The sequence below is a fragment of the Hypanus sabinus genome, chromosome 2, assembly GCF_030144855.1.
Source record: "Hypanus sabinus isolate sHypSab1 chromosome 2, sHypSab1.hap1, whole genome shotgun sequence".
NCBI classification, from domain to species: Eukaryota; Metazoa; Chordata; class Chondrichthyes; order Myliobatiformes; family Dasyatidae; genus Hypanus; species Hypanus sabinus.
The window spans coordinates 130,453,275-130,476,907 of record NC_082707.1 but is presented as its reverse complement, the minus strand read 5'-3'; the positions used below and the strand labels follow the sequence as shown (position 1 = coordinate 130,476,907).

Genomic DNA, 23,633 nt, shown 5'->3' with positions numbered 1-23,633 from the left:
TAGGAAAAGGGAGGAGGTCCTGAAAACAGACTACAGGGAGTTAGGAAGGAAGTTGAGAAGCAGAACTTAAAGGTAGTAATCTAGGGATTACTGCCTATGCCATGTGACAGTGAGTATAGAAATAGAGTGAGGTGGTGGATAAATGTATGGTTGAGGGATTGGAGCAGGGGGCAGGGATTCAGATTTCTGGATCACTGGGACCTCTACTGGGACGGGCTGCATTTGAATCTGAGGGGGACCAATATCCTGGCAGGGAGGTTTGCAAAGCCTATTGGGGAGAGTGTAAACTAGAATTGCTGGGGGGGTGGGAAATGAACTGAAGTGACGGAGGAAAGGGAGGTTGGCTCACAAATAGAGAAAGCTTTGAGACAGTGGGAAAGGGAGGATAGGCAGGTGATAGAGAAGGGATGCACTCAGACCGATGTTTTGAGATGTGTCTATTTTAATACAAGGAGTATTATGAATAAAGTAGGTGAGGTTAGAGCGTGAATCTGTACTTGAGGTATGATGTTGTGGCCATTACAGGGACTTGGGCAGGAATAGCTACTTCAAGTGCTAGGCTTTAGATGTTTCAGAAAGGACAGGGAGGGAAGCAAAAGAGGTGTGGGTGTGGCACTGTTGATCAGCGATAGTGTCACGGCTGTAGAAAAGGAGAAAGGTGTGGAGGGATTGTCTACAGAGTCTCTGTGGGAGGAAGTTAGGAAGAGGAAGGGGTCAATAATTCTACTGGGTGTTTTTTATAGATACCCCAATAGTAACAGGGACATCAAGAAGTAAATAGGGAGAAAGATTCTGGAAAGGAGTAATAATAACAAGATTGTTGTGGTGGGAGATTTTAATTTCCCAAATATTGATTGGCATCTCCCTTGAGTGAGGGGTTTAGATGGGATGGAGTTTGTTAGGTGTGTTCAGGAAGGTTTCTTGATTCAATATGTAGATAAGCCTACAAGAGGAGAGGTTGTACTTGATCTGGTATTCAGAAATGAACCTGGTCAGGTGTCAGGTCTCTCAGTGGGAGAGCATTTTGAAGATGGTGATCATAATTCTATCTCCTTTACCATAGCATTGAAGAGGGATAGGAACAGACAAGTTAAGGAAATGTTTAATTAGAGTGAGGGGAAATGTGAGGCTATCAGGCAGGAACTTGGAAGCATAAATTGGAAACAGATGTTCTCAGGGAAATTTACAGAAGAAATGTGGCAAATGTTCAGGAGATATTTGTGTGGGGTTCTGCATAGGTACGTTCCAAAGAGACATGGAAAGAATAGTAGGGTGCAGGAACCGTGGTGTACAAAGGCCGTTGTAAATCTAGTCAAGAAGAAAAGAAGAGTTTTCGAAAGGTTCAAAAAAACTAGGTAATGATAGAGAGCTAGAAGATTATAAGGCTAGCAGGAAGGAGCTTAAGAATGAAATTAGGAGAGCCAGAAGGGGCCATGAGAAGGCCTTGGCAGACAGGATTAAGGAAAACCCCAAGGCATTCTACAAGTATGTGAAGAGCAAGAGGATAAGATGTGAGAGAATAGGACCAATCAAGTGTGACAGTGGAAAAGTGTGTATGGAACCGGAGGAGATAGCAGAGGTACTTAATGAATACTTTGCTTCAGTATTCAGTAGAGAAAAGGATATTGGCGATTGTAAGGATGACTTGCAGCAAACTGAAAAGTTTGAGCATGTAGATATTAAGGAAGAGGATGTGCTGAAGCTTTCGAAAAGCATCAAGTTGGATAAGTCACCAGGACAGGACAGGATATACCCCAGGCTACTGTAGGAAGCGAGGGAGGAGATTGCTGAGTCTCTGTTGATGATCAATGAGGGCAGGAGAGGTACTGGAGGATTGGAGCATTGGTGATGTTGTTCCCTTATTCAAGAAAGGGAGTAGGGATAGCCTAGGAAATTATAGGCCAGTGGGTCTTACTTCAGTGGTTGGTAAGTTGATGGAGAAGATCCTGAGAGGAAGGATTTATGAGCATAATATGATTGGGAATAGTCAGCATGGCTTTGTCAAAGGCAGGTTGTGCCTTACGAGCCTGAATGAATTTTTTGAGGATGTGACTAAACACATTGATGAAGGTAGAGCAGTAGATATAGTGTATATGGATTTTTGCAAAGCATTTGATGAGGTACCCCATACAAAGCTTATTGAGAAAGTAAGGAGGCATGGGATCCAAGGGGACATCGGTTTGTTGATCCAGAATTGGCTTGCCCACAGAAGGCAAAGAGTGGTTGTACATGGGTCATATTCTGCATGGAGGACGGTGACCAGTGATGTGCCTTAGGGATCTGTTCTGGGATCCCTACTCTTCGTGATTTTTATAAATAACTTGGACGAAGAAGTGGCGGGATGGGTTAATAAATTTGCTGATGACACAAAGGTTGGGCGTGTTGTGGATAGTATGGAGGGCTGTCAGAGGTTACAGTGATGGAAAACTGGGCTAAGAAGTGGCAGATTGGTGTGAGGTGGTTCATTTTGGTAGGTCAAATATGATGGCAGAATATAGCATTAATGGCAAGACTCTTGGCAGTGTGGAGGATCAGAGGGATCTTGAGGTCCCATAGGATACTCAAAGCTGCTACGCAGGTTGACTCTGGATAAGAAGGCAAATGGAGCATTGGCCTTCATCAATCATGGGATTGAGTTTAAGAGCCGAGAGGTAATGTTGCAGCTATATAGGACCCTGGTCAGACCCCACTTGGAGTATTCTGCTGAATTCTGGTCGCCTCACTACAGGAAGGGTGTGGAAACCATAGAAAGGGTGCAGAGCAGATTTACAAGGATGTTGCATGGATTGGGGAGCATGCCTTATGAGAATAGGTTAAATGAACTTGGTCTTTTCTCCTTGGAGCATCGGAGGATGAGAGGTGACCTGATAGAGGTGTATAAGATAATGAGAGGCATTGATTGTGTGGATAGTCAGAGGCTTTTTTCCAGGGCTGAAATGGCTAGCACGAGAGGGCATAGTTTTAAGGTGCTTGGTAGTAGGTACAGAGAAGATGTCAGGGGTAAGTTTTTACACACAGAGAGTGGTGAATGCGTGGAATGGGCTGCCGGCGGCGGTGGAGGCGGAAGCAATAGGGTCTTTTAAGAGACTCCTGGTTGGATACATGGAGCTTCAAAAAATAGAGGGTTATGGGTAAGCCTAGGTAGTTCTAGGGTAACGACATGTTCAACACAGCTTTGTGTGCTGAAGGGCCTGTATTGTGCTTAGGTTTTCTTCGTTTCTATATTTATATTCTTCCTCTTGAAATGAATGCTAACATCATATTTGCCTTCCTCAGTACAGACCCAACCTACAAATTAATCTTTAGGAAATTCTGCACAAGGACTCCCAAATCCCATTGCACCTCAGTTTTTTGTATTTTCTCTCCATGTAGAAAATAGTCAGCCCTTTCATTTCTTCTACCAAAGTGCAAGACCAACACTGTATTCTGTCTACCACTTCTTTGCCCATTCTCCTAATTTGTCTAAGTCCTTCTGTAGCCTACTTCCTCAAAGCTACCTGCCCTTCCAACTATCTTCATATCATCTGTAATCTTTGCAACAAAGCCATCAATTTCATCATCAAAATCATCATCAAAATCATTATCAAAATCATTGACATATAATGTAAAAAAATTGGTCTCAACACAGACCCCTGTGGAAGACCACTAGTCACCAGCAGCCAACCAGAAAAGGGTCCCTTTATTCTCTCTCCTTGCCTCCTGCCAATCAGCCACTATTTTATTCATGTTAGAATCTTTCCTGTAAAACCGTGGGGTCATGGAAATTTTTACAGTATTGCTCTGAGCTCCCGAATGACTCACTTCTGGCATTGATTTCTTTGGCCAGCTTCATCTGTGCTGCGGGAGACCTGACACAAAGTCATCCCCTTGTTTTCCTGTAATTGTGGCCTGTTGATCATCTGTAAGTTTAATTTCTCCAACTTCTGTAGCCTTGCCTTTTATAGCTGCCAAGGTCTTGGCTTGAGTATTCCTTTCCTAAAACTCTGCACACTCCACTGTTCTTTCTGTATTTTACAACACTCTTAATTCTTTCATCAAGCTGCTCTTGTTTGTAGGTTACTGTCAAATGTTGTGTTATAATAGTGCCTTGAGTCGTTCTGTTATATTGAAAAAAGCTTAAATGCATGTATTGCTAGTTAGAGATCCAAATGTCTATGGAACCCTGTTCTAGATATTGCTTTGGTTTTATAGACAATTATGGACTTTCAGCTATGTAACTTTCTTTAAATGTACTTGTTTCCTTTAATTCCTCCAACTTGCTGCTGGCTTCCATAATCACCTGGTCGATATTTACCGGAGATTATGCTTATGCAGTTCACCAGACTGCGCAGTACTGTGCAAGAGTCTTCGGCACCTTAGATTTTTTTTGATATGGGTTTCAGATGTTATGGCCTCCATGGGGCCCTGATCTCAACACCATCGTGACTTTCTGGGATTACCTGGAGAGACAAGCCAGTGAGACAGCCAAAGTCTGCAGAAGAACTGTAGCAAGTTCTTCAAGATGCTTGGAACAACCGACTGACCGATTTTCTTATAAAACTGCATAACAGTGTACCTAAGAGAATTGGAAACAAGAGAAAATCTGCAGATGCTGGAAATCCAAACAACACACACAAAATGCTGGAGGAACTCAGCAGGCCAAGCAGCCATTTATGGAAAAGAATACAGTCAATGCTTCTTTATTTCTAATTCTTCTACTTTACTCTTTCTCCCCCTCTTGAGAGTTGATACATGTTTGTTGGGATTGAATCATTTGAATTACAATGACCTCACAAGGAGTGAATTAGCCTTTTTAAATAGTGGTTATCTGTCGGTTGGCTGAGAACTCGTCAACAACTCTATTGTATCAATTGCAAACATTTTTTTCAGAAATCTTGTTTCTTCAACATTTCTTTGTTTCTGATAGACCATTTGAAGCTGAACACCAACATAATTTCAGACTACTCGTATCATTTAGGAATTTTGAGAAACAAGAAATTTACTTTTATTGGATATAATGTGTTTAATTGCATAATGGTGCTGACACTTTGCAATAGTGCAACAAAGCCAAAAATTTTTTTTTGATGATTTTCATTTGTGCTCAATATCTGAGACTTCTTGCTTAAGTGTCCAACAATAATCAGCCAGTATTGATGGATTCTAGTTGCCCTGATACAGTTTCTCCACAAACTCAATGCTGGGAAGAAGTCTAAATGGGAATGCAGGGAATGAATCTTTAGTGACATGTTGCACTCATGGTTGAGTATGCTTGAAGCATGTCATCATCCAGCCTCATGTAGTTTGATGCACTGTAGTTGGCAAGAAAATTTTCAACAGTATCCTTGAATGGCTTCCATTTGACTTTCTCCAGTTCCACTAGAAGTTATTCAAATTGCTTATCATTGATGACCTGTTTCATTTGTGGACTGACAAAGATGGCTTCCTTAGTTTTGACAAGAGTTATTCTGGGAAACAGCTATTGAAATCCTTTGTGGAATTTTATAGCCTTTCTTATAACCTGTCCTACCATGCATCATTTACCCTGCCTAAGCATGCTTGGAAGATGGAAAACTCTTCAACACACATTGTGGTCAAGATTATAATTGACTTGAATTATGAATTAAAATAACAAATATAGGTGAGTTCAAAAAAAGAAATGGTGTGTGATTGTGAAATTTCATGATCAGCAACCTAAAATCCAAATTATAAATACCCAAAATATTTGTTGTCCAGTGTAAAATAATGAAAATAATTTTATACCAAAGAATTTCCTGCAATGCCTTTGGTATTTTTCTCGAATCATAATCAGTTCTTTTGTGACTTTGCAGAACAATCAATATGATATACACTTATGCTGTTTCTGTCTTATAGTTGGAGTTACTGGAGATTCGGAAAAGACAAGAAGCTGCCAGGCAGAGCCAGGAAGCCCAAGCACAGCCTGAGGCACAACTAGATCATGAGCAAAAAACACCCGATGCAACTCATGAAGAGAAGTGAGTGTTAATATTTCGGGTGACAACTTTGTAGTTTCTGCAGAAATTGATGTCAAGGAATGCAGAGAAAGGATTAGGTATGGAAAATTGGTTGTAGCTCTGTTGAGGATGACATTTCTAAACCAAATCATGACTTTTGACTTGCCTCCTCCTGTCAAAAATGGATCAATGTAGGTTTACTGCCCACCAGCTGAATGAGCCCATCTCTTTCTGGATAATGTCACTTATATGAAGTAGCTTCAAGGAGGCACACCCTTTACATTGCAGAGCGTGAAGTGATTCACATTGGAAGGTCAAATTTGAAAGCTAAATTCAGGGTTAATATCAGGATCTTTAGCAGTCTGGTGGAACAGATCTTGAGGTCCATATCCATTGATCCCTCAAAGTTTCCACATCAGTTGATAGGGTTGTTATGGTGTGTTGCCCTTCAACGGATTGAGTCCAAGAGCTGCGAGTTAATGTTACAACTCTATAAACCCTGGTTAGACCACACTTGGAATATTATGTTCAGTTCAGTTTTCCTTCTTATAGGAAGAACGTGGAAGCTTTACACCGAGCACGCCACTTTGTGAGCCGGTTCAAGTGCGCTGGGAAGTGGGTCGCCACATAACCCCCCAGAACCGGCGATACACCCCCCAATGTCCTCAGTCTGGGTCGGACTCTGTTTGGGAGGTCTGCCTCTGCGCCACGGTGCCTGAATCTCGACCGGCTGCACCAAGTCCACATGGGCCGGTTTGAGTCGGACCACCGTGAAAACCTCCTCTCTCCCCCCAATGTCCAGCACGAATGTTGACCCGTTGTTTCTGATCACCGTAAACGGCCCCTTGTAGGGCCGTTGTAGCGGTGTCCGGTGTCCGCCCCATCGTGCAAACACAAACTTACAGTTCTGTAGGTCTTTGGGTACGCAGGTCGGGCTCTGCCCATGCTGTGAAGTGGGTACAGGGGCCAGGTTGCTGAGTCTCTCACGTAGTCTGTCCAGGACTGCTGCGGGTTCTTCCTCTTGCCCCCTTGAGGCTGGTATGAACTCTCCTGGGACGACCAGGGATGCACCATACACCAACTCGGCCGACGAGGTGTGCAGATCCTCTTTGGGCGCCGTGCGGATTCCGAGCAGGGCCCAGGGAAGCTCGTCCACCCAGTTAGGCCCTTTCAGGCGGGCCACGAGAGCCGACTTTAGGTGACGGTGGAAATGCTCCACTAGTTCATTCAACTGTGGGTGGTAGGCAGTTGTGTGGTGTAGCTGTGTCCCCAAAAGGCTGGCCATAGCTGACCACAGGCTGGAGGTGAACTGGGTGCCTCTGTTGGAGGTAATGTGGGCTGGTACACCAAAGCAAGATACCAAGGTTACAATCAGTGCTCAGGCGCAGGATTTGGAGGTGGTATCGGTGAGCGGGACCCTCTCTGGCCATCTTGTGAACCGGTCCATGATAGTCAGGAGGTGCCGCGCTCCACGTGACACTGGCAGGGGGCCCACGATATCCACATGAATGTGGTCGAAACGCCGGTGGGTGGGGTAGAACTGCTGTGGCAGAGCTTTCGTGTGCTGCTGCACCTTGGCTGTTTGGCAGTGCATGCGTGTTCGGGCCCATTCACTGACCTGCTTGCAGAGTCCGTGCCAAATGAACCTGTTGGCTACCATCCGGACGGTTGACCTGATGGAAGTTGTGAATGGAGTTGAAAACGCACTGCCACCAGGCTGCCAGGACGATGGGATGGGGTTGGCCGGTGATTACGTCACAGAGTAGGGTCCTCTCACCAGGGCCTACGGGGATGTCCTGGAGCTGCAAACCAGAGCCTGCAGTTCTGTAGCTAGGGATCTCCTCGTCTGCTTGCTGCGCATCTGCCAGCGCTTCATAGTTTACCCCCTGGCTTGGACGTTAGGTCTGGAGAGGGCGTCCGCCAAGACATTGTCCTTTCCCAAGACGTGCCAGACATCCGTCGTGTATTCAGAGATGTAGGACAGATGTCGCTGCTGGCGGGACGACCAGGGGTCGGATGCCTTTGTGAACGCAAAGGTAAGCGGTTTGTGGTCCGTGAACGCGGTGAAGGGCCTACCTTCTAAGAAGTACCTGAAATGCCGGATTGCCAGGTATAGCGCCAACAGTTCCCGGTCGAAAGCACTGTACTTGAGCTCGGGTGGCCGCAGGTGTTTGCTGAAGAAGCCGGGGTTGCCAGCGACCCTCGATGAGTTGTTCCAGCACCCCACCTACTGCCATGTTAGATGTGTCCACAGTGAGGGCGGTAGGGACATCCATTCTGGGGTGCACTAGCATCGCGGCATTTGCCAAGGCTTCTTTGATTTTAACGAAAGCGGCTGCAGACTCCTCGTCCCAGGTAATGTCCTTGCCCTTACCCAACATCAGGGCCATCAGGGGGCGCATGATTTGGGCTGCTGAGGGGAGGAAGCGGTGGTAGAAATTCACCATATCCACGAATTCCTGCAAGCCCTTGATTGTGCTGGGTCGGGGAAAGTGGCGGACCATGTCTACCTTAGCGGGCAGAGGGGTTGCCCCGTCTTTAGTGATCCTGTGGCCCAGGAAGTCGATGGTGTCGAGCCCGAACTGGCATTTGGCCTGGTTGATTGTTAGGCCGTATACATTCAGTTGGGCGTAGAGTTGACGGAGGTGGGACAGATGTTCCTGACGACTACTGCTGGCTATAAGGATATCATCTAAATAGATGAAAGCGAAGTCCAGGTCGCGTCCCACCGCGTCCATTAACCACTGGAACATCTGTGCAGCATTCTTCAGGCCAAACAGCATGCAGTGGAACTTGAAACGGCTGAACGGGGTGATGACTGCCAATTTGGGGACGTCGTCCCGATTCATCTGGATTTGATGGTATCCCCGGACGAGGTCTATCTTGGAGAAGATCCGTGCACCATGCAGGTTTGTTGTAAAGTCCTGAATGTGTGGCACAGGGTAGCGGTCCGGTGTTATAGCCTCGTTCAGCCTGCAGTAGTCGCTGCATGGTCTCCAGCCCCCTGTTGCTTTGGGCACCATGTGCAGGGGGGAGACCCATGGGCTGTCAGACCGCCGTATGATCCCCAATTCCTCCATCCTCTTGAACTCCTCCTTCACCAGTCGGAGCTTGTTCGGTGGAAGCCTTCGAGCACGGGCATGGAGGGGTGGTCCCTGGGTCGGGATGTGGTGCTGTACTCCGTGTCTGGGCATGGTTGCCGTGAACTGCGACACCAGAACTGATGGGAAATCCGCCAGGACTCTGGTGAAGTCGTTGTCGGACAGGGTGATGGAGTCTAGGTGTGGGGCTGGCAACTGGGCTTCACCCAGGGAGAACGTTTGAAAAGTTTCGGCGTGGACCAGTCTCTTCCCTTGCAGGTCAACCAGTAGGCTGTGAGCTCGCAAAATATCTGCCCCCAGGAGCGGTTGGGCTATGGCGGCCAGTGTGAAGCCCATGTGAACTGGCTGGAGCTGAACTGTAGCCACACCGTACAGGTGCCATTGGTCCTTACTGTGCTGCTGTTCGCGGCCCTCAGGGTGGGACCTGGTTCTCTGTTGCGGGTGTCGTAACTCGTCGGAGGTAAGATGCTGATTTTGGCTCCAGTGTCGACCAAAAAAGCCGCGTCCCAACTGCTTGTCCCAGACATACAGGAGGCTATCCCGATGGCCAACTGCCGTAGCCATCAGTGGCGGCTGGCCCTGGCGTTTCCCGGGAACTTGCAGGACGGGCGACTGCAGTGGGCTTCTGCGCCCCACCGCTGGTGGTAGAAGCACCATTGTTTGTTGGTCTTCTCACTCCTGCCTCTGGGGTTAGCAGGCTCTGTGGCTGGGCCTGGTCTGGTTTGCTGCTGTGATCTGTGTGACAGACGCCCCACTCTCCTTCTTGGCTTTCCACAGCACGTCTGCCTGGGCTGCCACCTTCCGGGGGTCACTGAAATCCGCATTGGACAGCAGCAGGCATATGTCCTCAGGCAGTTGCTCCAGGAACGCCTGCTCAAATATGAGGCAGGGCTTGTGCCCTCCGGCCAGGGCCAGCATCTTGTTCATCAAAGCTGATGGCGGCCCGTCTCCCAAACCATCCAGGCGCAGTAAGCAGGCAGCTCACTCACGCCGTGATAGGCTGAAAGTCCTTATGAGCAAAGGCTTTGAATTCTGTGTATTTGCCATCCTCCGGGGGCGACTGTATGTACTCCTCAACCTGGGCGGCTGTCTCCTGGTCGAGGGAGGTCACCACGTAGTAGTAACGTGTGGAATCCACGGTTATCTGCCGAATGTGGAATTGGGCTTCTGCTTGTTGGAACCATAGGTGAGGTCGCTGCATCCAGAAGCTTGGCAGTTTTAACAAAACGGCATGAACAGATGCGGCGTCGTTCATCTCCGGTCCAAATATTGTTTGGGCCGTCGGGGTCACCAATTGTAGCGGTGTGCTACACAGTGCTGAAATAACGACATGCAGTCGGTGAGTTGCAGTTGCAAAAGAGATTTATTCAAACTTCGCGGCCTCACTTTGAAGCCTTCCTGTTCCCGCCCTCCCTGGGTGGGAACGCTGTAGAGGGCACATATTCACAGTCCCGTCCTGCGCACGGGCTCTTCCCCTTGCTGGTGGAACAGGCTTGGTGCCCTCCTTGGGACTGTCCTCAGTGCCAGCGCACGCCGCTTTGTGAGCCGGTTCGAGTGCGCTGGGAAGTGGGTCGCCACAAGTTTAGGACTTTATTCCCTAGAGAAGAGGAAAATAAGGGGAAATTTGACAGAACTATGAGAGATATTGGTAGGATAAATGCAAGCAGGCTTTTTTTCACTGAGATTGGGAGAGAGTTCATAGGTTAAGGGTGAAAGGTGAAATATTTAAGGGCAGCCTGAGGAGGAACTCGGAGGATGGTGAGAATGTGGAATGACCTGCCAGCAGAAGTAGGGGATGGGGTTTGATAACAACATTTAAGAGGTTTGGATGGGTACATGGTGAGAGTGGTATTGAAGGTTATAGTCCGGGTGCGGATTAATGGGATTAGGCAGTATAACAGTTCAACACAGACTAGATGGGCCAAAGGGCCTGTTTCCCCCCAGCAGTATTCTATAAGACTATGTCACTGAAGCAAGTCATAGTGTTGTAAAGCACAGAAGTGTCCCTGTCACTTACCATGGCCGTGCCAATATTATTGTCCATGTACACCAATCCCAATTGCCTGAATTAGAACTTTTCCTAAAATCTGATCAATTCTACTGTATTTAGATGTTAAGCACTTAACCTTTTGAAATTAATTTTCTTTATTTTCTTTTCAGACAAAAAACACAGAATAGAAATGTGCCAGAGCCATGTTGATAGATAATGCTTTCTCCTTTCCCTTAGGGCACAGAAAGAGGGGTGGAACATGGAAGTTCAGAAGGCAGCAGAAATAACCCCTCAGGTAACAGAAGAACCATCACTGGTCAGTTACCAATCTAAATTCTGTCATAGTTCTCATCGTTTCAAGGCAACCTAGAGTGCCAACCGTCATCCTCTCTCAGCCCCTCTTGTTGTCCCGGTTTTTCCTTTATTTTAATCCTTCACCTATTTTCCTCAGCCACAAAAGCATTTTAAAATTTAAAGAAAAGATGATGACCATGCAGTGATAAAAATTAAAAATGAAAATAAATAAGAATGATTCTCTGAATCGGACACTGATGCCTTCAGAACAAGAATTTGTCTTGGTTGGTAGCCAAAGCCCTAGCTGCCCATTATGTTCTCTGTCTAATATTCAGTTCCATTCTTGCCTGCTTTAATTTACCATCCAAGGTGAATTTCCACCCATTGAAGTTGGGTGTATGATGAATAATAAAGTTAACGCACCCCCCAAGAAATTTACAATATCATCAGTAAATTGCATCATTGTGGAAACATAACCTAGAGCAGCTCTAGCCAAATGCATAGCCTTCTCATATACGTGATGTGTATCTTATTCCATTTCATATATGTATATGAGAATGCACAGAGGTTATAAAATTTGAGTTAATTCTATATAACGGTCACAAAGTGTGGTGCCTGTATTATATCCATGATGCACTTAGATCTTTATTGCTCTGTGTGGATTTTTACTTTTGTAAATCAATTTCCATAATTCATCTTTTTACTTTACCTACAATAATGGCAGGAAAATATCTGCCAATCAGTTGGGTTTTAACCGAAGTCTGTGAATGAGGGAGGAAATGTCCACTGTAAATTACCTCTATTTACCCCCTTTCACAAGAAAGCTCATTGGACAGCAGCCCTCTTTTGCACCAGCTATAGCATGTCAATAGTCACGGGTGTGACACCATACAGTACCTGTTTGGGCTACAGGGCACTTTGTCTCTACTGTTGTGCTAAGCAGTTGCCTTAATTTATAAAACAGCTTGCAGAAAGCATCTTAGGCAAGAAGCCATCAATGAAATCTGGCAGGATTTGTGACTTTAGTTTGTTAACCTTTGAAATACTGCTGCCATTAATTTCACTGTCCTCCTACAGGGAATTTCCAAAAACTGCTGCTCGAAATGCTTGGTGGTGATGCCCAGCGCATGACCTGATGGGACAGTCTCAGTGATCACTATGGCTGGTCTCCCAAGACCAGGCTTTCCCACTTCAGCTGTGCTGCTGAAAACAATGTCCCCCAAATGCAGGATTCTCAGTTTCAAAACTTGTGGCAATTGGGAGCTCCATTCAGAGGGGATAAAGGTGCATGGCTGGACCAAGCACCCCCCCCCCCCAAAGGAAGGAGAAAAAGACTGCAGCCAGCTAAGTCCAGACCTTGACAAAGTAGCCAAATACTGGAAATACTTCTAAGCGGTTTGGCTGTTGTCAAGCTAATTGTTTCTAAACTATGATATTATTTAAATCATGTAAATGTATAAACCCACTTACAGTAAAAATGTAGAACAAATTTTAAAATACAAGAAACAAAAAATTACAACTGAAAATCTATGAATAAAAGACCTCCTAAGCTCTTCAACTCACTTTAAACACAGTTCATCACTTAGTAATAATTTTGAAAAAAAATCTCAAAGTTCATCCCATTCCTTTGACTAAAGTGGAACTGTAAAATGTAAATTTTAAGTAAAATATCTGCAATAGTGTTTCTCCAATTAGACCATAAGACATTGGAGCAGAATTAGGCCATTCAGCCCATCAACTCACAACCATCCTCCTGCCTTCTTCCCATACCCTTTCATGCATAGTTTTACCAAGAGTTCATTGAAAAGTATTTTTACACGCAGAGCTTATCAACTAAACGTTCATGCTGAGAAAAATACCTCAGACTTTTGTAACCATAAAGCCAAGGGGAAACAAAAACAATTTCTTCCCAGGAACAGCCTCCCAATCTGATCTCCATGAAGTTTGCCTCTAAGCACTGAACCATAAACTGTGTCTCCTGGATTTCTATATTAGCACGGGCATCCTCAGAAATGCAGACTTTGCTCTCACTCATGCAGAGTGAAGTTAAGGAATGCCGATGAGTTATGAATGTCTCTATTTGGAGTTCTGGACATTGGAATATAAAATATAAACAATGGAATATAAAAGAACTGTGTCTTGCTTGAATGGAGGGGTTTTTTTTAGCATGTCACACCAGACAGTCAGCCATTCGTGTCTGGCGCGTGGTTGAATGGAGGTGAATTTTGCATTTTGCTTATGTGGCAGAGAAAGAAAAATAAGGACACTAACCCCACCTTCACTGCTACCTCAACTGAAAATAATAGCTTTCACAAGTAATGTTAATGATGAAGCAGGAATTTCCACTTAAAGGACGCAGCAACTGACTATGATTATAAATCCACATGGGACAGTGCCTCATGGATATAACAGAGTTCTGGCATTAACTGAGGGAGACCAATCAAAACCTGTCAAGAGCATTTATGTCATATTTTTATAATTCTATTTCAATAAGAATTCTGCAATGCTCAGCATCTTTTTAATCCAAAATTTGGTAGTGTCCACAAAGTGGAGGTCAAATTATGAGATTCTTTAAGAGCAGATTGGTAATCAATTTGCTAAAAAAAAAGGAGGTGTACAGCTGATTAAAGTTGCAGTATTCATTTTTCTGGGATTGGGTACTGGAGTAGTGTTTCCATAGTTACATTTGCACAACTAAAGCTTTCAGTACCCTTTCATGTTTTATTGTTTAATTTCCAATGATATATCTGAAGTATCTAAGAATGATGATGGTGATCTTTGTGGTGTTACTTTAAAACTGGGCCAAGTACAAGCGATTCCTGTCTGAATGGAAATATATATATATATGACTTTAATAAATGGGGAGAGGGAGCAAAGTTACCTTTGGTTGCTGTGCATTAGTGATGTTATGAATGCAGCTTGAAAATTTCACATTTTGTCAGTTCTGTTGATATTATGTCAAAATGAATCAATCAAATTCTGTTTCTGTCTTCACTGGTTCAGAGCAACCAGAGGAAATTTCCATTACCACTCTGGGCTTGCTTTGTTGAAGATGTCATTGATTGAGGGGAAGGGGAAATGATACTGCAGCTTTAAAGGTTACTTGAGTCCAAGAAGATTTATTTTTCCTCTCTGTGAAACTTGTCTGTGGGATATTTTTGTTAACACAACTAAATTAGTGATTCCTGCAAGATAATATGGAAAATTGTTCCATTCCAAACCCAATGCTGATCAATGTACTGTACTTCATGCAGATGAAATGCTTTTGATAGTACGCCAAAGTGGTTGATTGAATCGGTAGGTACAAATAGGTGTGATAGAGTAATTGTCAAGTGTAGATTTTTAAAAATCGTTTGTACACCATGATGGAAATAGCTTCATATTTTGTAATGAGACTTGTCATAGCAACCACAGTTCCTGTTGAATCAGTACCCTTTGGTTTCCTGCTCTCAGTCTGCCTTGCTTTGTCTTGCATAACAGTCTATTGTCTTGGGATGGCTTTTGCTCCAGATTAACCAAGTAACATTATCATCGCTGGCTCTGCTTGTATTTTTATAATATGACAAGGAACAATGAAGATTTTGGAGAAACGGCTTTGCCTGGCACTCCTGTTTGTTCATTTCACACAGACTTAGTGCAAGAGTTATTGGAACAAGAATCTGGTGGTTATTTGGGAAATTAATAATAATTACAATGTTATTTGTATTCATTATCCTTCTGCCTTTACAAACCATCAGATGCAGACTTGCTTAGCTGTTCCTCAGTAATACAAATGGGATGCACGTTTGTACTTTGCTTTAAAGATTTTCAGGGATGGATCGCAATAATTTTTGGATATACAAGTTCAGGAATTCTGGCCTTTTGAGAAATTAATAGTCTGTCACTAATCCAGAGGTCATGGAAGTGCAGCATTCTGCTCTTCCTAAGATCTGTGAAATGCACTCTAGTGAGGAAGTCAGTCAGAAAGAGGTGCGATATTGAAGCAGTAATCCACAATGCCCACTGGCTTTAAGGTGGGAACCCACAGAACTGCAGGATCGCTTAATGTGCCATTTTACATTTTGGGAGCATGAAGCAATATGATGGGATGAGGCTGAGACAAGTATGCACGCTGTAGATGTTCTCTTTTTTACAATGAGCATACTAAGTTTCAATGGTAGAAGCAGAGTACACAATCAATATTGATGCTTCAGCTATGAAACTGAAAGAGGGAAAGGCATGCTCTTCAAAAGAGTAATGGGTATTAAACTTCCGTAAGCATTCTTCAGCCTGTTTTCCATCACTCAGCAGAATAGTTCCTTAAACCCAGTTTAAAAAAAGCCTTTGATCCATAGAGAAACATTTTGGATTTCATATACTGTACTGTCTACCTTGCTTCAAGAGAAATAACAATAGCATCCAAGGGCAAGTTATAACCAGCAACAAGATTCAAATGGGTGCTTTTGAGACAAGCGTCAGGGATGCCTAGAGTTAATAATGTGACCTCGGGCTGTTTTAACTCCAAGATCTTGCCTCCATGTCAGCAAATGTGATTTCATTTGACATCTGCTGGTTTTGCTAGCTATGATCACAACAGACCAATTTAAGTTCAGAATGGTATCATGCAAAACTGCATCATCAGTCCAATATTCCAATCAATCTTCTTTGTCAATATGCTGTACTAGGGGAACCCATCTATTGGGCAAATAGGAAATTGCTAAACCTAATCACATCAACTTCAGTTCCAAGATCACTCCAATTTCATTCATCAAGTGGCATAATAATGCCGTTATATGAATGTTCAGGGACCAAGATCAAGTCATTACTGCCTCATTCATGGACAGAAGTGAAGAACCACAACAAAACAACATGCTCAACCAGCCTGCATCTATTAAACAACACAGCTGCCAGATAATGAAGGTCCAGGATGAGATTTGGAACCCGTGGGCTACTTCTCCTGACACAGGAGCCACCTCTCAATGGAGACAGACATTGATGATGAAATTCACCATTGCATCAACTAAGGAAAAGTGTGTCTAAAGATTAAGACTTGAAACCTGGCACAATAGCTCATGGTCATATGACCAGCAGTTACCTAATCCCTCAATATGTTTCTGAGAAATGGACTACCTACTGCAGGCATCTCAAAGCACCAGAAAGGTACCATATCACTATCTCTGCAAAATCTTCTAAATCCACTGGCAGAATAAGGAAAGCATAGTCAATATCCTTCCCAGGTCAACATTTCTGTGTTCCACATCCTGATTAAACTCAGTCAAATCAGTTGGGCAAATCATGTCATTTCCCTGCCCATCACTAGACCCTGGCACAATTACTTTATTCTGACAGTCATGGGAAGAGATTACCAGCTGGACTTAGGAAACAATTTAAGGATGCTCTCAAAACCTCCTCAAGGAAGTGTATCATCCTCACCAGCTTGTGGGAATCTCTGACCCATGACTGCTCAAACTGGAGGAGAAGCACTCATGATGGTGCTGAGAATTTTGTTTTATTCTTTGGAACACATCACTTCCAAACTGTGGTAGATTCTACTGTTCCCACGTTGGCTTCATCAGACACCTCAGTTTGAAATGAATGCCAGTAAATAAGTGAAAAATGTAATGATACACATATGAGTGTGTGTGTGTATGTGTATAGGGGATCAGGGCAGAAGAAGCTAGAATCTGTAGTCAAGTCAAGTCACTTTTTATTGTCATTTCGACCATAACCACTGGTACAGTACAAAGTAAAAATGAGAACGTTTTTCAGGACCATGGTGCTACATGAAACAGTACAAAAACTACACCGAACTATGTAAAACATCACAAAAACTACACTAGACTACAGACCTACCCAGGACTGCATAAAGGGCACAAAACAGTGCAGGCAGTACAATAAAGACAATAGGCACAGTAGAGGACAGTAGGTTGGTGTCAGTCCAGGCTCTGGGTATTGAGGAGTCTGATAGCTTGGGGGAAGAAACTGTTACATAGTCTGGTCGTGAGAGCCCGAATGCTTCAGTGCCTTTTCCCAGACGGCAGCAGGGAGAAGAGTTTGTATGAGGGGTGCATGGAGTCCTTCATAATGTTGATTGCTTTGCGGATGCAGTGTGTGGTGTAAATGTCTGTAATGGCGGGAAGAGAGACCCCGACGATCTTCTCAGCTGATCTCACTATTCGCTGCAGAGTCTTGCGATCTGAGATGGTGCAATTTCCGAACCAGGCAGTGATGCAGCTGTTCAGGATGCACTCAATATAACCTCTGTAGAATGTGGTGAGGATAGGGGGTGTGGGAGATGGACTTTTCTCAGCCTTCGCGGGAAGTAGAGATGCTGCTGGGCTTTCTTTGCTATGGAGCTGGTGTTGAGGGACCAGGTGAGAATTCTCCGTCAGGTGAACACCAAGAAATTTGGTGCTCTTTATGATCTCTACCGAGGAGCACTTCAGCTTTTCCACGGACAAAGAAGAAAGTAAAAATCATACTTTGGCTACTTCTGCTCCAAGTCTAGGTTTCTCTTTGTGTTGTCTTCAGCTTGTGTGAAAATCACATCCTGCAGAAATGAAGGAGGACTGGTGTCTCTGCTACCTTGTAGACAGAGGGATTAAGGCAGGACATTGGGAGGTAAATTACTTGCTGATCAATTCCAATTGCCTTCCTGAGCAATTGCCATCTGTCAGGCTGGATTAAAGTTGATCTGCCAGCTAAAAAAGTGTCCTGAATGTGATTTTGTGGTTTCTCTGATTTGTTGTTTCTTGTACCTCCAGCTCACTCATTTACTATTGATCTTTCAGTTGTGCTAAATTGTAGAGAGAACCTGTTGTGTGTCATAAGGGAAATGAATCGAGGTTATCCAACCCTGTCTAAATCTATTTTATAAAGGTTGATTTTACTTCACTTTATTTATAGTTCACCACAATAAGACACACAAGCCTGTAGAAATGGTGTGATGATTGATAATAACTTGCATTAAAGCTAATGCCATTAAAGTGGTCAATTGTCCAAAGGTCATCTGCTAGATGGAAATTTACTGTGAGAGATCCATGTAAAGAAATGTGGTCCCAATTTTTTAGTTAAAAAAAATGGAAAAATGAACTCAAATCCAATCTTTTTGCAGTTCTTTAATTCAATGCACTTCATTTCCCCATACATTTTAATATTGTGCTTAAAATGTATTGCTAGTTGGTAGCAATATATGGTTGTCAATAAAACCAGATTTCAGAAGTGAAGAGTATATAGCTTTTAAAATATCATGAGTTTACCGAAGGGGTGTGAATTTCCAGTAAATGATTCCTTGCTGGCATCCTTACTCAAGTACATCAAACTGGATGTTTGATAGGACAAAAGGCATTGAAGCCAAACATGATCCTGATTTAACCAGTGTCCATATAGGTTTATATCCAAACTGTTCACCAAATGACAGCATAACCAAGCGTAGAAAGCTTTTCTTTTTTACAGCTCAGTTTCGCTCTCCATGGGTAACGTAGATCAGGCTGAATCAGCTTATTCAGCAAAGTCTTGATCAGACCTTAACTTCCACAACAGCTGCTAATCATAGTGGGATTTACCGTACAGAAACAGGCCAATCTGGCAGTGTCTGTGTTCCATGTGTGCTTTACTCAGCTGAAGTATCAATTAATACTCTGAATCTCTAAACTAAATATAGCAATAGAAAATTCATCATATATGAGCATTCTGCAATCCAGCGATTAGAAAGGTACATAGAAAGTTGCAAATTAAATACTGTATATTCACTGTTAAATTAAATCTTATTCAATTTAGAGTTAGATAAATGGTCTAATAATTATTTCTTGGTTATCACTAAATATAAATGCATGGATTACTACCACAATCCTTCATTACTATCAACACTGGTCTTCATCTTTTCAGTACCGATAGATAAAATGACATTGGGACAGGAATTTCTCTCAGATCACAATCTTTATGTACAGATTTATGATGAGGTGAACAAATGTGGTGTAGACTGAGTCTGGGATTCAAATGATGGTTTTTAACTCCACTGTGTCTTTCATGATTTTACAGCCTTACTTTTCAATATCTCTATTACTTTCGATACATACAGAACTACTTATAATGTTAATTCATATATAAATAGTGGAATAAACAGACAAAAACAAGTAAAGCATTTATTCAGCTACCAGCTTCAAAAATATTCAAAGGAAAACTGAAAGATTGCCATTATTGTTTTACATTTCCTGAGGGCAAAATTCCTTGGCCAAAATTAAAATATTCGATAGTTCCTCATCAACCAGTAGATGGTAGTACAACAAAGCCTAATTTTGGCAGTGATGCAAAAAAGACAATTAGTTTTCTTACAAGGAATTGGTTGTGGGTCGATTGAGGTGTGTGTGTGTTTTTTAAACTTTTACTTTGCTTCACAATCAGATTTGACAGAAAAATATCAAGAAGCAATGCGTCAATGAAATCTCTGTGCTTTTTCTTTAATTATTGTCGGTATTTTAACCCTAATGAAATTACAGAAATGGGATTATGTAAATAGTCTCTGCATCTTGGAAGTCTAACTATAAGAATAAAATTTTTATATGTGGAGTTATCAGCTTGTTACTAAGGCTTGTTAACTTTGACTTTGGTCAGTGTCCTCAATCACAAATTATTTAACCACCCTTCTCCTTTTCTTATCACCGTGTTGTTGTCTAGTCTGTTCTCTAGTATTAGTCTTTGGTCTTAGATTTCTTAATTCCAGAAGAGAGTGACTTGATTAATTATGGAATATTAATTAAATGGGCTTAGTACTTTTATTCTCCTCACTGAGTGTGAATGGAAGAACAGAAATTCCTCCCATGTTGAAACACTAATGTGAGCTTCAGTTAGCAAGCTGTGTTTAACACAAAACATTAATACAACACAACATTATCCTGCTGACTGCATTGCAGACTGTAATATTGCCTGGGAACTGAGGGTATAAACTCATCCAGATAGTGTTTTCAAACTTATTCTCTGATTTTAACAGTTGTAAACAAAAAGAAAACTGTAGATGCTGAAAAACTGAAATACAAACAGAAAATGCTGGAGATATACTCAGCAGGTCAGGCAGCATCTGTGGCAAGAGAAATAGAGTGGCTATTTCAGATTAATGACTTTTCCCCCCAATAAGAAATGATCAAAACAAAGTCATTAACCTTAAATATTTACTCTTTCGCTCTCTACAGTTTCTGCCTGATATGCTGACTATTTCTAGTATATTCTGTTATTAGTTATGGCTGCCAGAGCCTGATTTGGTTGCACATACACATGTAATCGCACTGTTCAGTTTTCTCTCCTGAATTGCTTATGATTTTGTTATTCATTCTGCTGTGCTCCTTGTATTTTTTGGTATTTTTCCCAATTACTTTCCCTTCCTTGCATTCTGATATAAATGTATTTTCAATCCAGCTACAATGTTCTCTTAAAAAATGTTCCTGTTCAGTTTTTCCTCCAGAGATTTTAAATAAAAGTCTTGCTCCTTGACATGATTTTTGTTGAAAATGTGTTTGTGTTGCTTGCCTTTTTATTTTGATCTGCTGCTCTGCTGTTGAAAACCTAATTTTGTCACTTGCCATTTCCTTCAATTTCCATCGGCATGGTTCATTCTTCATTGACTATTGTGTAGAAAATGAAGTTGCACAACAATTCAAAAAGCAAAAGAAGATTACAGAAAATAAATTGTATAAATACTGCCAAGCAAGCAAATGCAGTTCTAAATTTTAAATCTAAAATAAATTGTGGAAAATTAAAGATAGAAGTCAATCTGGAAAGACTCACTTTGTCCTCACTGTTGTCCATTGTATCTCTGGACACTTGACATGAGGAAGAGAGAACCTGGAAGAGCAATACTTGCACCTAGAGTGGTGCTACTCGTTTAACTTAACGTGAATATGGTACCCAGTATATGGCAGCTTATATACATGCCAGATATGAGCTACTTTTCAAAACAGTCAGTTTAATCTTGTGGGTAAATTTCTGGATTTCTAGCCACTAGTCTATATTGTTGATCTTGAACTGCTGGGATTTTTTAAAGCACTGAAACGACTGGATAATTGTGAATATTCAACTGATTCAGTAATGTCCTTCAGGGACAGAGATCTGCCATCCATATCAAGTCCTGATCCATTTGTCACAGTGCTTTACATTACAGAAACAGACCTTTCAGCCCATCATGTCTATGGCTACCATCAGGTACCTATCTATACCAGTAGTTGATCTGTGCCCTTTTTGTGTGTTGATGATTTAAGTCCAGTTACTTGAAAAGCCATGGAAGTATATTCCTCCACAGTCACTTTGAGTGAAAATGTTCTTACTTCAATCTCTTACCCCTTACCTTCAGTCTACGTCCTCTAGATTCAGCAGACGGGAAATGTTGGCTATTATCTATGCTATCCACATTGCCATTGAATTTTAACTGATATTCTCAGATCAGATACCCAGAATTATGGCTATTAGACCACTATTTTTTTGTCTGACGACCTACCAATACGGTTGACTTTCAAGTCCTGTGACATAGCCTGGCAAGATGCTCAATTCAGTGCCATGAAGGTGGTCAGTAAACTGGCAGCATCCAGGTTTCTATAAATACATATTTTAAAATTCTGATATTCAGGGACAGAAGTCTTTGGGAAATATTGTTCTGAGAAATTGGATTGCTGTTTTGATTCACACTCCTTGACTCAACATGGCTTGAAACACAATGATGACCAGCAGAACGTTTTGCACTTCTTCAGAAGTTTGATCAACTACACTCCAACATGAATGGAACTAGCACATGGGAAACAGGTTTAGTTCAGGCATGTATGAAAATTATGCTGTTTGCTGTGAAATGCTCTTTTTTTTTAGGACATTGCAGGGGAAATTTATCGAAGATTAGCTTTATTTATCATGTGTGCATCGAAAACATTGAAACATGCAGTGAAATGCATGAAATCAGTTCCTGACATGGGAGTACTGGTCTCTTAGATGGGACTATACTATTTGGCTCCAAATAGTGCATTTCAAAGAACAAATATGTAACTAAATAGCAGCAAGACTTAAAGTTAAAGGATGATATATTATAAATTCTCCCCAATTCCGTCTGCAAGTAATTTCAGTATTTATCCTTGCTTGTCTTTTCCTTTTAATATGCTACCAAAGCGCACTCAGTTAATTTTTTAATTTTACTTGGCAGTTTACTATGCAATCTTGCATTTGTTTATCATTTTGTTCTGCTGAGTTTTGAAAAGTACCCAGTGCTTATGTCTGTATCATTTCAGACAACCTTGTTTGACTTAATGACATCTGAGTTACTTCTGGAATCAGACATATTGTAGATGCAACTTTCCAATGGACTAAATGAATCTTCATATTTCAGCATGCATGTATAGTGATCCTATGCAATCAGTAGACTGTTCCAATGATTACAGCAGTTTGAGCAGATAAAAAGGAAAAATAAGACTTATTTGTGGTATATGTGATAAACGTCTGAGGTAATCAAGCTACATCTAAAGCTAATGTTAGCAGCAAATAGATACAGCTAAAAAGCATTTAAAAAAAAGTCAGATTCCAACTTGGTGTTGCAAGAAGAATAGTTTTGTTTACAATGTCGTGGGTAGTCTTAACTTTCAGGTAGATTGCATTATCCTCAATTACCTTATCCAATCAGGCAGATATCTGATGCAACAGATTTTAAAACTTTCTTCAGATCAGTTTCTGCAGAGTAAGCAGTTAGTCAAGAGTTTATGATTATCAGAGAAACAACCCGTTCTCTTTGAACTGTGACAGTTTATGAAATTAAACCACACAGTTAAGAACTTAGGAACAGGAATGGATCTTCCAGCTGCTTGAGCTTGTTCTGCCACAATTCAATAGATAATGGCTGCTCTTGGCTTAACTCCATTTATCTGCTTAGATTTATCCCCATTGATATCCCTTATATACAAAAACTTCATTTGTTTCTTGAAAATTTCCTTGATTGTGCATCCAAGGCTTCAAAAGACCTCAACATTTTCATTACCTTTTGTGTAAGAAGGTACTTCTATATTTCACTGATGAATAGCATGTTCCAATTTGAATCTGATATTATAAGATTAAAGGATTAGGACTTCTTGAATACTGAAAAGTAAGTTAAGAAATCCATGTATCCCGATTTAAATTTTCAAAACTCATTTAAAACTTATTACAAAAAAAGCTTCCTTTGCATTATCTGAATAGTGTTAACTTTGATGTGGTGTTGACCATTGAATACAGCCCTCAACCCACCCAACTCACAGACCTAACAGCACAAGTTTACCAATGCTCACTGGTCTTCAGCACTCAAGAAGGAAGACCATA

At 42.1% G+C, this 23,633-nt stretch overlaps 1 protein-coding gene across 5 annotated transcripts in view; it reads left to right on the top strand.

Moving 5' to 3' along the window:
- Positions 1 to 23,633, top strand: part of LOC132383862 (spectrin beta chain, non-erythrocytic 1-like) — a 319,162-nt gene that overhangs the window by 252,592 nt on the left and 42,937 nt on the right. For 3 of the 5 annotated variants that reach the window (XM_059955064.1, XM_059955068.1, XM_059955081.1), the window contains exons 31-32: positions 5,851 to 5,972; positions 11,280 to 11,358. In XM_059955064.1, the coding sequence (XP_059811047.1) occupies positions 5,851 to 5,972; positions 11,280 to 11,358 (201 nt within the window). The remainder of the gene's footprint in view (positions 1 to 5,850; positions 5,973 to 11,279; positions 11,359 to 23,633) is intronic. The other 2 variants (XM_059955073.1, XM_059955089.1) reach the window with 1 other exon arrangement.